Source organism: Amblyomma americanum, chromosome 11 (genome assembly GCF_052857255.1).
Source record: "Amblyomma americanum isolate KBUSLIRL-KWMA chromosome 11, ASM5285725v1, whole genome shotgun sequence".
Taxonomy (NCBI): Eukaryota; Metazoa; Arthropoda; class Arachnida; order Ixodida; family Ixodidae; genus Amblyomma; species Amblyomma americanum.
The window spans coordinates 95,073,618-95,089,606 of record NC_135507.1 but is presented as its reverse complement, the minus strand read 5'-3'; the positions used below and the strand labels follow the sequence as shown (position 1 = coordinate 95,089,606).

The 15,989-nt window shown below is 47.2% G+C and overlaps 1 protein-coding gene across 3 annotated transcripts in view; it reads right to left on the bottom strand.

Moving 5' to 3' along the window:
• Positions 1-1,272: 1,272 nt before the first annotated feature.
• Positions 1,273-15,989, bottom strand: part of LOC144110716 (deubiquitinating protein VCPIP1-like) — a 95,220-nt gene continuing 80,503 nt past the window's right edge. For all 3 annotated transcript variants that reach the window (XM_077643784.1, XM_077643785.1, XM_077643786.1), the window contains exons 14-16: positions 13,362-13,561; positions 5,237-5,692; positions 1,273-1,883 (exon numbers count right to left, since the gene is read on the bottom strand). In XM_077643784.1, the coding sequence (XP_077499910.1) occupies positions 1,806-1,883; positions 5,237-5,692; positions 13,362-13,561 (734 nt within the window). In that variant the 3' untranslated portion in view covers positions 1,273-1,805. The remainder of the gene's footprint in view (positions 1,884-5,236; positions 5,693-13,361; positions 13,562-15,989) is intronic.

Below are 15,989 nucleotides of genomic sequence, written 5' to 3'. Positions count from 1 at the left end.
AGTTGTGCTGCGAGGCGGCTTATGAATGCCTTTATAAAAACTAGAGCATTGTTTTTATAGTTTTATTAGTACGAGGGACGGCGTAGAGGATCCACTTCGGTTCTTTAACTGGCACAGACATCGTACAGTACACAGGCCTCTAGCATTTTGTCTCCATCAAAATTAGACTGCGGCTGCCAGGATTGAACCGCATCATTCGGGTCGAGCATTGTGCTCACTGTGCTGCACCCAAGTAGCCCCTAAACATGCTGTGTGACAAAATTCGTCAGTTCGCTCCTAGACATTTCTCTCAGTTCATAAGGCACTCACTGCAACTCTCCCATAACATATGCAATTGTCGTACAGTTATGCAGGCGCTATGACTGCATTGCTCAATTCTGAAACCAGCTAGAACTGATCACTTGTGGCTCTTTGGCTTCCTCTTCTGGTTGTTTCAGTGGAGGCGAAATGTAAGGCGCCCATGTGCTGTACGATATCTGTGCACATTAAAGAACCCCCTAGACTTACTGTATGGTTACTGTATACAGTAACTCTAAAGAATCCCAGGTCATCCATTACCCCTGGTTATCGAAATTTATGCAAAACCCTCTACTGAGGTACACGTCATCTTTCAACTTCCTCATTCCTCAATTCCTTAGTGGCCCCAAACAATTACACAGTGGTTAAAATTTGGAACACCAGAAAGCATTCTTGAGAATTTTTCACTCAGTGGACAGATATATTTTATGCATCTCACTGTTGATAAATGTGCACAGTGGCAATAAGACGCTGGTAAAACCGAGGAACCAAACAAATGCAGAGTCAGCCACAAGAAAACAACTTTGCACTGAATGAGACTGCAGTCTGGAACATGCTTCCAGGACTTGAATTTCTGTGCTAACATACACACGCTTGTACGAGCTAATGCATGAATGCACACAAAAGCCACTGATGTATACCACCATGCTGCAAAGGCTTGGCAATGTTGCAATCTAGGCAAATGCAAGGCCACTTCCAAGCAAACTTGACAACTTAAGACCCTACACAGAGCGCTACAGCTAGGTTATGTACATGTGGTTGCATGGCGGGATACACCAACAGTACTCAGCTACTCCTTGTGTCTGAAATTGTCTAAAATTGATGCAAAGCTCGCATCAATGCCCATGACCACACATTGGCAATAAAGCATTACAATCTAATTAGTGACCGCTAACGAAGTACTCACGCAGGACGCCTTAATCCACTGGTTTCTGCGGTCACCGTACCATATTAACAAAGAACTCAAAGAAGAGGGAAAAAGCCCAAAATCAAATTTTATTCAGCCTCAAATCACACTGCAAACCTCAAACTCGCACACAACTTCCAACATTATAATACAGATGAAAAAACTAGAGCTTTATAAGCGCGGTATAATACATACAATTATGAACAGTTAGGAAATTCACCACCGAAGCTTCCCCTGGTTCCTAAAAAGCCTGGCAGGCTATGCCCATCATACTCACCGCAAGGTGGTAACGGTGACACAGACTAGACATCATAAATAGTTGACCATGGTCATATAAACACACCCTACCCATTCTCAACACACCCTCTTTTTTTTTTTTACTCATCAAAAATGCTGCACACACTCCACCAACGGCAATTATCGCATGGTCTATTTATCCCTTGTGAGATTTAGAACTACAAGCATTTTCCTTATCAACAGCGTACAATGTATACATACACATCCTGTGTACAAAACAAAAGTCTATCACAACGCAGCACGTTTCCTTTCTCTTTTTCACCCAAGACCACTGGATGAGAGAAGAGATGGAAAGGAGGCCGGGTCAATTTGTGTCCATGCTATCAGGATCTTCATTGCCCTCTTTCCTGTGGCTGTGATCGTAGCTTCTCTCGGTTAAGACCTGCAAGAAACAAGGTGTTCAAAAAGTTAAGTGCCGAACGCATTTTCACAAGGACTACCACACATGCTTCAGGTAATTCTTCACTAAGGTAAAAATTTGAAGTATGAATAGGTGTTTATAATACTAGATACAGCTTACACAGCCAGCACCCATCTTCTGTTTTATTTTTAATATAACTACTACGAAATGACAAAATGACAGTCCTCTATTCTGTGCTCCTACGCAGTTGCAAAAATGAAGTAAATAGAAAGCTGTACCATAAATCAGTAATGCCTACCAAAGCTCATTTTAGATACAGTAGAGTTTAGATATATCAGATATACCCAAATCGAGAAGGACTGGGCAAATCTTTGATATAGTATCGATAATTTGATTTACGAAACACTGCAACAAGTAAATTATTGTAACTTGAAGGGTTTAATGCCTTGAAGCACCACATGGGCTATGAGGGATGGCGTAGCGGAAGATGTGGGGTTAACATGCACCGACATCGCAAAGCACAGGAGTTTTTGGCATTTGACTTTCATAGAATTATGGCCACCACGGTCAAGATCAAGCCTGCGACTTTGGGATCAGCGGTCGAATTTGCAAAAGCCACCCTGGTGGGCAAATTACAACGCATAATCTGGTTTATGGTTTACGGGGGTTTAACGTCCCAAAGCGACTCAGGCTATGAGGGACACCGTAGTGAAGGCCTTCAGAGATTTTGACCACCTGGGGTTCTTTAATGTGCACTGACATCACACAGCACATGGGCATCTAGCATTTCGCCTCCATCGAAATTCACCCGCCACGGCTGGGATCGAACCCGCATCTTTTGGGTCAGCAGCCAAGCGCCATAACCACTGAGCCACCACAGCGGCACAATCTCACCTGTAACCTATGAGCATGAATACAGTGCATCCGTACTAGTGGTGCACTTTGTGCAGTGGTCTGTCACCTGCTGGCATACTGGCATTACACTGCTGTGTGTAGCCAGGCCTAGCCCAGTTTGCATTGAAGTCGCAACAGATGGTGCTTTAGCCTTAGTGTATCAAAAAAGGCCTAGGTAATTCTGTTACCAGTACATATAAACCCAATACAGTCGCTGACTGATATTTCGGACCACAAGGGACCCGAAAAATGGTCCGAAAAATCCGTGAAGTACAAAAAATCACTTTATAGAGATGAAATCGGCTTCAAAAAGTCACCGATTTTACCTTGCGGAAAATTTCTCTTGCAGGCGACGATATGCACCTGTATTTGCGCCAAAGTTGTGCTTTTACTGCACACGCTAGACAGCAAGGTCACGGCGTTTAGCTGATTACTTCCCATGCTTCTTTGACAGACCCAGCGGCACAGGCGGAGCCATGTTGTCTACAACCCGAGTGTGCACCACACCGCTCATCGAACACACGCAAAGACAAGGCACTTTTCGTTCAAAGTAGTGGAACATCCTGACGCAATCACAAAACGGCAAATGGATGTAACTTCGTGAAGACGGAGCGCCACTCGGTCGACATGGTCGGAGAAATCAAAGTGATGAAACGGCGAATGACCAACGTATGTGACCCGCCGCGGTGGCTCAGTCATTAGGGAGCTCGACTACTGATCCGCAGTACCCGGGTTCGAACCTGACAGTGGCGGCCGCGTTTCGATGGAGGCGAAACGCAAAGGCGCCCGTGTGCTGTGCGATGCCAGTGCACATGCCAGTGCACGTTAAAGATCCCCAGGTGGTCGAAATTAGTCCGGAGACCTCCACTACACTACGGCACCTCTCTCTTCTGTCACTCTCTCCTTTACTCCTTCCCTTAATCTGATCGGCGAGATGCGAGGCAGTTAATGCGGCATTTCCTTCCCCCAACAACCAATTTTCCAATTTTCAACGTATGAGACAAGCGATAATTGCCCGCGGCAACGTTAGCGACAAAAGCAAGCTGACGGCGATGACGATCCGACTGCCACCTCGAAGTGTCAGGGATCGCAGGGACCTCTCTCTACTGGCAAAAATGAGGTACCGAAAGTATGTCAAGCCAATCCAACTGCAGAGTAAATCCACCTCAATCCCAGATGGCGCCTTTTGCGCCGGCGAAAAGCCAATAAGATGGTCGATCTTAGCCCACAGGCGACTGAAATTAGACCGAAAAATCGAACTTTCGGACTATTAAAGTTCGAAATATCCGTCGCAAATATGTATGCACTTCTATGGGGTGACTGACGGTGCCTCACTGAAGTCCGAAATATCCTACAAGTCCGAATTATTGGAGTCCGAATTACCCGTCGGCTACTGTAACCTGTCGTTCATATTTTGGTATAGTTGTTTTCTGCAGTGTCTTGGACGTGACAGTACACATTGAGTGGCATATGAATCAAGGCACTGACACGTGGATAATCTAGGCCAGAGGAAATGTTGCTTATTTCGCACGAAACGCGACCACAGAATGGAAAAAGCCAATTCAGCAGCGAGAAGAAGTAATCGATACGTTGTGGGTGTGAAAAATGTGATCCATGCAAAGGGACAGAATGCCGAAAAATCTCCGGACCATAATCAGCACGGCATTCTTTCCAGCTTTCCACAGCAGCGCCTCGCGGAAAGTCAACTTCACGCGACCCCAAGTTCCCTTTAACAGTGTACCATCATGTACAGTAGCGTGGGGCGTGCATTGTGGCGCTTTCGCAGCATGGCCCAAGGACGTGTCACGCGGTATGGTGGCATGAGGTGGCCCGTGACGAAAGCACGACTTTGGCTCAATTACCAATCTCATGTTACTACTTCCCAAATGGAACATGGGAATGGCGAAGTTCGTGATTTTGAAACCAGTTCTTCCTAGCAAAGTGATTTTTTTGAAATCCACACATTTATCCAACTGCTCTATTATTCGGATCATTTTTCAGGTCCCACTGAATTAAAAAAATCGGTCGGCGACTGTACTAAGCATGGCACGGGAACCCCCTCCAGGGAACCTTCGCTAGTGCAGCTAATGCTCCAATAAGTACAACTGGACGTGGCTATGCCCAACCACATCCCATATTCTCATTATGCAATTTCATAGCATCTTCCCAGCAGGTGTGTGAAAGACTGCACAGCTTACCTGGCTCGGTGTGTGAAAAGTGGTTGTGGTGGCTCGGTGTGTGAAAAGTGGTTGTGGGCGGACCGTCAGAAGTGCCGCAGGTAGCGTGCACGGCGTGCCAATCGACATACCCAGCAGAGTACTATACCCTTGCATGGCATTTTCTAGAAAACGTTTCGACAGTTTGCTACCAACAGTAATGCATAAATCCAAGTCCGATACGTCCGTGATCAACTGTACCGCCAAATGGCTCTGATTCTGCGTAATCTCTGAGCACAGGCACAGCAGTGCAATCCCACTCACCCTGTTCTCATCCAGAAGCATCGCGGCAACCATTCGGAGCTGCTCCAGTGCTCGCTCCTCCTCGCCCTTGTCCTGAACCAACACTGCCGGCCTAACCTGTGGTGTGGTCTCTGGCTTGGCCTCTGGTGATGGTGGGGCCAGCACTGTGAAGCCAGGCCCCTTGCGCATGGCCGTCCGGCTTGCTTTGGCCGTGCTTGCTGAGCTGCTCTTGGCGTCCGCTGGCACGATGTTCGCGGTGCTTGACGCGGATGCCTCCGACGCAGAGTCCACCACAGCCGGCATGGCGACCGCAGTGGCGGCAGCGAGCGGCGATGTCGGGCTCGGGTGGTGATGCTGGCCCGTGCTGCCGACCTGGCCAGTGGCTATCTTGGCCTCTACGTCTGGGCCGATGGCAAAGTGGCCATGTGGCTCGAAGCAAAGCTCGAGGCGGTCGTGAGTGCCATTGTATGTGAACACCTGCGATGAATGAGTGGCACAAGAGCCCTGCAGCTTTAGAGGTGCACGAATATATGCGTTTCAAGTCTGAATCAATGCCTATGCAGTCAGACACCCGTACTTTGAACTAACTAATATTTACAGCTCAGACCATTTATAACGTAATCGCTTATAATGCAGGACCGGATTATATGCAGCTTTTTGTGACAACCGCTTCGCTCCCCACAGAGTTCAATGTATTGGCGTACCACTTAATACGCGGCAGCATGTAACCAGAGACCACGTATAGTGCGGTTTCTGGAAAGCCTGGCGGCCCGCGTACCAGTACGGGCCCGTGAGTACTGGCAGGTGCAACGAGCGTGCTTCCCACATTGCGCAAGAAGGGGGCAACAGGCGAGGCGGGGGAACATTGTCATCGTGGTTTAAGGCAACGCTGAAGGCAGGAGAGGATGAAAAAAAAAAAAATTGCTGTGGTTTAAACTTTGGTTAACCCTGCCGAGAAGCGAAAGCTTACTTTGCATGGGACAGTGGCGAACAGATTGTCTGCAAAGCGCCGATGAAATGCATGTGTAGCCGAGTCACACTCGCTGAGTCTGATCTCAAAGTCAGTCTTCCGGTGTTCCGTCTCACTGGAAACCATCTCCGCGTCCAGTGACCAAGTTGAAGCGTCGCTGGTTAGACGGGACGCTTCGAGATCACATGGCTCAATCAGCAGATGAAGTTAAAAGGTCACGTGGCCTCTCGGCCAATCATCTATTTAATCTCCACCTGCCACGATGGGGAGGTTGCTCACAGTCCGATGGGGCAGTTGCAACCTGCCACAGTGGGCAGATTGTGATGACGTCAGATGACCTGCCACGTGACACCAGTCACGTGACTGCATTGACGCCGCCCTCTTGAAAACATAGCGTAGTGAAGCTTTCGCTTCAAAAATAGAAGTCGCAAAGCAGGTGTTTTTCCTTTCACTCTCAGATGCACCTCCGTTGGGCACACCAATTGCACAAAAATTGAAAGCACATGGCAAGGCCTTACTGGAGCATGGTGGAGCGGCGGCGATGGCAAGCGCATGGCATGACGCTGCAAGCGCTGCCTGTACCACGTGCGCGTGCGGCAGCATCTTGTCATGCCTGAGCCCATGAGCGAGATATGTGTCGTCACAAGTAGCGAAAAGTTCACAACGTAGGCGAGTCAGCTGACAACATAAGCAAGGCTACCAGCCTCGGCAGCTGTCTTCAGTTCCGATCGTGTCTGCTCCGCCGAAAGGCAGGAAACGGCAAGCTCTCGAAACCAAGCAGAGCATTGTGAGGGACGTCGAGAGTGGTTAAAGAAGGCTATGGTGACAAAAAAGTATGGTGTTGCCGATGCTACTGTGTCCGCCATTTGGAAAACAGCGACAAGTTGCAAAAACAGCTGCAGGAAGACGAATTCACTTGCAAGGAACGGGATTCGTGCGTTTAAGTACGAAGATGTCGCCGCTTTGTTTGAATGGTTTTTTGAGGTGTGGGCCCAGAGCGTTCCTGTGAGTGGCTTGATAAACATTTTCCGGCATGATCGTTTCAACCCACTGAATGGTTCCATGTAACGCTTCAACGACCGGCACGAGATAAGCCCGACGGCGTTGTGTGTGAAGTAGCCGCCACAAATGAAGACATCGTGGCAGCGGTGCGCGGACGCAATGAGCCTCTAACCGAGGATGAGTCCGACAAAGTGAGTGAAAGTGCAGTAGAAGTTTCGTGCAAAGACGCACTCGACTGTTGCAACAAACTGCACCTCTACTGTGCTCAGAAATAAAGGCTGCGCTGTTTTCGAAACTGAAGTCATTAGCAATGCAGTTCAGTCGCAGCGCCAGACTAAAATACCGCATTTATTTGAATCTAGGCCGATAGTTTTTTTCAAATACAGTGAAAGCTCGTTAATTCGACCCCCGTTAATTCGGACAATCGGATAATTCGACCTGCACGCATGGTCCCTACAATTATATATAGGAGTCTATGGGGCAAAACTCTCGTTAATTCGGACAAATTTTACCGCCCATCGGTTAATTCGACCTAGTTCCACGGCCCGCCAAGAGCGGCGCTACTGTAAAGTTGGAAAAAAAGAATGTAGCGTAGGCCATCCGTACGGTCATCGTCATCAGCAGTGCGAGAGAGGGCGAGGGAAGCAAGGTTAGTGCTCAGTCGTCGTGTTAACCCTATCTTCAGCAAGTCTCGTTTTGGCATGTGTCGTCGTTGCCCCGTGTTTCTTGCTGCTACGATCGCGGTTATTGAACCCCAACACGCCTTTTCTGGATATTGCGTGCTTTGCCAGCGTGTTTACTGTGCTGTTTTCGAGTGCGCAGCGCGCCGTGCCTGCGCGCCTCGCCATCGCGTCCTGCTCCGATGGCGACACCTGCAAAGCGGCCGAAGTACAACCAGGCGAAGGACCTAGCCACGAAAGTGGAAATATTGAAGGTGCTGAAGGATGGTGTTTCACGCTCTGACGTGATAGTCAAGTATGATGTTAAAAGAACCACCTTGGCCACTTACATGAAGAATGAAAACAGCATTATGGAGGCGTTTGACAGTGAAGCCTACGGTGACAAAAGGAAACGACTGCGGACTGCAGCCCACCCGGAACTCGAAGAAGCCGTAATGCGATGGATTAGAAACGCACGTGAGGCCTACCTCCCTGTGAGTGGGCCATTAATTTGTGCCCAGGCTGAAAGGTTCGCCACAAAAATGAACCTTGAAGAGTTCAAAGCTTCTGAAGGTTGGCTTGCTCGCTTCAGAAGCCGTCACAATCTGACTTTGCTGACCGAGGACGAAATCATCCAATAAGTGACAGGCGCCGACGACGATTCGTCGGAAGATGACGATTGTCAGCACCTGCCCCAAACGCCGAAGCGCACGGTGAAAGAAGCCGCAGAAGCCTTGTCCGTGCTGGAAGACTTCTGTGAACAAATTCCGGATGGTTCGCGTGCCGCGGAGCATCTGGCAGCTGTTAGAGCTATTGTAGCCGCTCAAATTCGCCCGAAAAAGCAGACGACGATAACAAACTTCTTTGCCAAATAAAGGTATGTCATGCTGGGGCAAATTTCATGTTTTTTGTGGTTCATTCTATATTTCGACATTCGGTTAATTCGACAATTTTTCGCGGTCCCGTCAGTGTCGAATTAACGAGCTTTTACTGTAATCCTATTCCAAACTCTAAGGTCGGCTTAGATTCGAGGATTTTAAAAAACGCACCAGTTTTTCATTGAAACTACTAAATATGGTGCACTGCTAGCGCCATCTAGAAAAGTCAGTATAGCAGCCACCATACACAAGCGAGGTCGCCGTTTTGACCTGTGTCGTTTCGGCTGTATCGGTGTGCGGCGTGGTGTTATCGCGATGGCACCAAGTAGGAGATGCCACTACAGTGCCCCTTTCAAGCGAAAAGTTGTGATAGCCACAGAGGCATCGTCGAACCTTCAAGCTGGGCGTGACTTCGGCGTCGACGAGAAAAACGTCCGTCATTAGAGGGGACAACGACAGCAGCTTTTTGCGTGTGGCGCAAAGAGGATGGCATTTAGTGGGCCAAAGAAAGGCCGTCATGACAAAGTGGAGACAGTTTTGGCCGACTGTGTTCGGACGCAGAGAGCAGCTGCCCTTCCAGTGAAAACAGAAGTGCTCGAAGCAAAAGCTAGGGAACTTTCGAGGGAGCGAGGCCTAATGCCAAAGGATTTCAGACAGCCGGGGCTGCTTTCATGAAGCGCTTCGGCTTCAGCCTCTGACGTCACAATTCAATCACCCAGAAGCTGCCAAACGATTTCGAAGAAAAGCTGATAGCTTTTCAGCGCTACATGCTGCGAAAGAGAGAAGCGGCAGGCTACAACCTTGGGCAAATCAGCAACGCGTACCAGACGGCTGTGTATTTTGATATGCCAGTGGCGTACACCGTGAATGAAAAGGGTGCCAAGGAGGTGATGGTGCGCTTTGTTGGCTACGAGAAGCAGCGTGCAATTGTGATGCTGTGCTGCATAGCTGACGGACATAAACTCCCTCCTTATATGATAATTAAAGGAAGACACTGCTTGCTCGAGAAACTTCCCCAAGAAATGTCACTTGCGGGCAAATAAGAACGGGTGGATAACGGGTGTGATGGTGGAAGAGTGTGTTAAGATTGTGTGGCGACGGCGTCCAGGAGCCCTTTTGACAAAGAACTCTCTTCTTGTCATCGACTCTTATCGTGGGCACTTGACCGACAATGTGAAGGCTGTGCTCGCCCAAGCGAACAGATCTCACTGTCATACCGGGCGGCATGACGGGCCAGTTGCAGCCACTTGAAGTCTGCATCAACAAACCTTTCAAGGATCGTCTGCGGAAATATTACACGGACTGGTTGACTGACGAAGACCACAAGCTAACTGCAACGGGCCACATCAAACGTGCATCGCTATTGCAGTTGGCGGGCTGGGTAGCTGCAGCGTGGGACGACATCCCTGGTACTTTGATCATGCGCGCCTTTAAAAAGTGCAGCATATCTAATGCGCTTAACAGTACCGAAGATAGTGCACTGTTTGAAGGTAACAGTGACAAGGAACACAGCGGCGACGAGTCTAGCAGCGACGACGACGTTGAATGAGCTCTGCACGTTCAGATTCAATAAATGCTGTTTGTATTTTGTGAACGCTGTCCTCACTTTTTTGTTCAGTCTACAATCGAGGCAATATATATATTTTTTTGTTGGCATAGGATTTTAGGCGGTTGGCTTAGAATCGAGGTCGGCCTAGATTCGAGTAAATACGGTAACATCGTTCTTTCATTCACTACGACGCTTCGACAAAAAGATAAAATAAACTGCTTTGTTTCCAGTGATTGCAGTGTTGTGCGTCTGATGCATTGTCAGGTGCACTTTGAAAGGTAGGCTGGCCACTCTGAAAACGCGAATGCATGGAAGAGCTACGTTTTGGTTACAGTGCAGTACCACTTACGACGCGGTTTTCCGAACTCCCACGGTATGCGTCATAAGTGGTCTATGCTGTATTGATATATGGGATACTGCCAGCCTTAATAACTGGCCACGGGTTGCACAGTACGATAAAAATTGAAGGGGACACTTACGCTCTCTCTTAAGGATACGATGCGATAGCGTTAATGAGTTAATGTGCTTAATGGGGGACATGAAAAAAAAATTTTTTTTCATGTAGTCATAATTGTGAAATCTTCAGGGAACATGTATTTTTGCGTGCTGATTCTAAATATGTCATTTAATTTCGAGTAAAACAATTTCTTGAAAACTAAACATTTTGACAGATTTGCAATTTCTTGAGCACTTATGTAATTTTAATGCAAGTATTTTGTGAGCAACTTTGAAGAAAATTTTTTGCGGTAAACTCTTGATACCAAGGAATACAATATAGGCAAAATTATCCCGGCTATCATAGAACTTGAGTTATAGGGTACTGAAGCTGCCACTTCAGAGATATGAATACACACTTTTCTTCGCATTTCTGAAGCGACAACTTCAAAACCCTATAACTTTAGTTGTACGATTAGCAGGAAGGCAATTTTACCCTTATTGTGTTCCTTGGTGTCAATAGAACCCAATGGCATACATTTCATAAGCTTCCCTAGCAAATTGTTTCCAAAGCTCTTCATAAAATACATGCATAAATATTACACAAGTGCTCAAGAAACTGTTTTACATGAAATTAAATGACATATCTAGAATCCGCACACAAAAATACATGTTCCCTGAAAATTTCTTAACTGTAACTTCATTAATAAATTTTATTTTTTAAAGACCAGGCTCCTCCCTTTAATGTGAAGCCGGTCATTGTCAACGCTACATTCATAGGTCCCTGGCAGTACTCACACCACTCCTTCTGCAATGGTGCAGCTAACCGGTTAAGGGATGCACCACTGCCCTGCGATGGCAGGTGCTGCCACTGGTAGGTAGGGCTTGTGCGACCCAGGTTGCTTTTCCTGTGCAACCTTTCATGATCAATCATTAATTTAACCGCCACCTGTCACAGTGGCCAGTTTGCTCACAATCCAGTGGGGCATGACGCCAAGTCACATGACATAGGTGGCCCACTTAGGTTGCTTCTCCAGCGGGTGGCCGCTCTTTGCCACCCTATTTTTCACTCGCAACAACCTCACTAAATTTTCTTGGTAACAGGTACTCTAACATAAAGCAAAAGCAAAAAACATTGCAAGAAATAATGGCATAGACAGGAGACGGCCCCTTCGTCACCTGTTCCGAAACGTCGAACTTGTGGCCAGGAGCACAGTTGTTCATTTCTTCGGCGTAAAGAATGGCGGCGCTCTTGAATGTAGCTCTAATGAGCATTGAACGCTTACCTGTCCCAGAGCATTTATGACTGGTAAATACTGGCAAAACGTAACCGGCAGTCAAGTCAAATGTGTCAAGCAGCGCTGAAGAGAAGCCATGCATGAGCGGTGTCTGCTCTTACGTCAGCTACTGAAACTGTCCAAAAGCACTGCCATCCCGAGTGGCGGTGCTGCCATGATTGGAACAGCGGCCCTCTCATCAACTATCGACATTCCCATGAGCACAAAGTGCACAATAAAAAAGTTTAAAAAAAAATACTTCTTCCGAACAAGCACACGGAGTAACCAAATGCAAAAGTTAAAAAAAAAAAATACTTCTTCCGAACAAGCACACGGAGTAACCAAATGCTACTGGGTACAGCTGTAGAGGAAACAAAATTATAACCACACCATAGCGTTGCTAATATCACACTTGTCTCTACCTTTATTGATGATGCCATGCTTTGGCTTCTACTGTAAGTCGACCCCTTAACTTCGAATTTTCAAATCAAAAGATAGGTAGACTTACAATCATGTAAATACGGTTAAAACAAGGGGGACATTTAATGCACCTTAAAAGTGGAACACAATAGCATTAAAGATCCCCACTATTCCTACTTTGGCATTTCTGTGTCATTTTTCACAAGTTTCGGGGCGCTTCTTTAGACACCTGAAGAGAAGCCCCACTTCGATTACACAGCTGAACCAACAGATGAGGTGATAAGGTCATGTGACTTCTCAATCCGGTGGGCAGGCTGCTCCCTGCCACTGCGGGCACGTTGTGATGAAATCACAGTCACCTGACCTCTCTTGACCAATCAGGGAATTTCATCGCTGACATCAACAGAATTTTGGAGCGAGAGCAACTCTAATGCTAGTGCATTAATTATTACCATACTTGCATGAATAAAGCAAAAATAAGCTTAACGAGAAGTGGGAGCTTCAGCCTTGACGTCAACAGGAAAAAAAAAATACCGTATATTGCTACGTACAGGCCGACCATTTTTGTTTTTTTGCAGTAATGACCATCCAAAATTGATGGCTCGACATATACATGCAGCCGATATATGAAGGTGATGCAGTCAGTGGTAGATTGTGCAAAAACAAACTCCCAGTAGCCTTCAAAATGCGCATAGTGCCAGAATCCGTAACTACCATATTTTCCGGTCTATATGCTCACACCCCCTTGCAAACAACAGTTTTTCCGGAAAAAAAAAAAAAAATCCGCCACAAGCTGCATCACTGTAAGAGACACACGTGCTCATTCCGTAACACTATAAAAACAGAAGAGTGTGACGAAAACATATGTTCTTCCTTGTAAGAAAGGAAAGGCAACACTGGACATGCATGCTCCTAACAGCGCGGCTACAGGCTGAGAAGAGGAAAAGGTCTCCTGCCTTGTCAGGGATGAGTGGCAGGTGGCAGTGCTTGCCGTCGACGAGGCCCACGTCGCGCTGCATCTGCGCGTAGAACAGGCCTCCGCGGCTGAAGAGCCACTCGTTCTCCTGCGCGTATGCCCACACCGATGCACCCGTGTGCTTCAGGTGGCCCAGCATCGCCCGCAGGCCGGCGTCCAGTGAGAGGCTCTGCTGGCTCTCTGTGTGCAGGATGAGAGAAAGGTTTGGTTTATGGTTTATGGGTGTTTAACGTCCAAAGCGACTCAGGCTATGAAAGACGCCGTAATGAAGGCCTCTGGGAATTTCGGCCACCTGGGGTTCTTTAACGTGCACTGACATCGCACCGCACACGGGCCTCTAGAATTTCGCCTCCATCAAATTTTGCCTCCATCGAAATTCGACCGCGAAATTCGACCGCCGCAGCTTTCGGGCCAGCAGCCGAGCGCCATAGCCACTCAGCCACCGCGGCGGCCCCGGATGAGAGAAAGGCGGCGACAAAACGCCCAGGACAGAGGGTCAGGGAGAACAGATACTGGTCTGTACACAAAACGTGCCAACAAAATGCACGTGAAGGAATTTCATTTACAGTGGACAGTCAGTTGTAGCTTTTGAGATGTGGAGGAAATGCTTATCACCCTGGCAAACATCCTCTAAAGTACTAATATTCTGAAAAATAAGACTCAAGAATGAAATACAAAAACATTTAAAGCCACTCCATGACCCGTCTGAGCACGTTGGTGCAATGACTGAAGAGCTTGTCTAGTGCCTGTGCAGCCGTATCGGCATTTGTATTGCCCTTGGCACGAAAATAACTTTGCAAAGCATGCAACGATGGCAAAGACGAAAGTAGGCTGGAGCTGTACATTGTTACCATCACCATTTTCTAAATGCTTCTCTCCACTGGACTTCTGTGCAGCAGTGTGCAGCAAGGTCTACATTGCGGACGGTGCGCAAGTGAGGAAAGCGCTAAGAAAAGCTAGAGCTTTAAAGAAAGAAAGTAAATTTTCAACGATAAAAGCTGGGGGTGTCATTATACGAGTAAATACGATATTCACATCAGCTGTGCAGCGCACCTATGCAGGCAACCATAGCGGCTCAACAGCGTGGCGGTCTGTGTCGCGGCCACATGAGCAACATAATCCCGTTCTCCAGGAACTCAGACAATGACCCCACACACCCTCGGTAGAGGGGAGGGCAAATTTATATTAACACTATCCAGGTCGTGCCTCTCATTAATTCGAACTTCACGGGACCGGGAAAAAAGCTCGAATTATCCGAGGTTCGAATTATCAGATGGCCTCGAAAGAACTGAGAGGAACAATTTGCATTACCAGTGTATGTACCGTATTTACTCGCGTAACGCCCCCACTCACGTAATGAACCCACCCACCCCCAATTTTTGTCTAAGAATTTGAAAAAAAAAAAAAAAGTGTCAGTCATTAACGCTTCCCTCCGTTTCGCACTGTCACGGTCCACAACACATTTCTTGGCAGTGCACCAAGATGTTGCACAGCGATAACATCACGGTGTGCTTACTTGATGTTAGCTCTAGCAAGGGGGAGAAGCAAACCTTGCAGAGCACCAGCATTTGTCCGGTTGTGCAAGCCTCATTTTCAGTACGTTTGCCTTATGGGGGACACTGGTTTTAGACCTATTTTCCTTATTTTTAGTCCAATCCTAATGAAACCGTATCACCTTGCTCAGTTTTTACACTAATTGCAAATATGAGTTTGCTTTTATTAATTCTGTTAATTAATTTTAATTAAATAATTGATTTTAATTAGTCATTTAAAGATAATTAATTTTAATTAGCCATCTATTACTACCCTGCACAAAAAAAAATCCTGAATAAAAAATTATTTTCAACCCATTGCTACATAGTATCGTGAGTAAAGAGTGCAATAATCAAAGCAGTTTTCAAATTGCATTCAGGAGGAGGAGGAAAACATTTATTCAGAGCACAAAAACTGGGTGGGTTCAGTACGAGAACCCATTGGTCGTCATCATAATCCGGCCCCTCTCAACCAGCAATTTCTGGTCCAGTGGGTTGTGGCTATGAAGGGTTGCCTCCCAGCGCTCATGAGTCGGATCGGGATTGCTGTCCAAGTCTGGGTTTTCTTGACATTCCCAAACCGCGTGAAAGAGTGTGCCAACTGCTCCACAGAAGGGGCAGGACGAATTGTAGGTTTCTGGGTACCATTTACTCATTAGGTAAGGATTGGGCAGAGTATTAGTTTGTAGTCGCCTGATTATGTGCTCTTCACATTTACTTAGGGTTTTGTGAGGAAGAGGATATTTCCTTCTTATGATCTTATAGTACTCCGTAATTTCTGCGTAGCTTAGTAAGGGAGAGGGGTTGTCAACTATGTCAGAGAGAGGCTGCGTGCCAGATGCTCGGAGGAGGAGAGCTCGAGCAGCTGTGTTGGCCGCCTCATTGCCCGTCGTTGAGAGGTGCCCTGGCGTCCAGAAGATCTGGATGTTGGAAGGATTAGACCTTTCCAAAATTTCCCAACACGGAGCGCCAACGCGGCCTCTGAGGTAATTGCGTACCGCTGCTTGTGAGTCGGACATAACCGTTGCCTCGCTGTTCTTTGATATCGCTAGTGCGATAGCTGCTTCTTCAGCCGA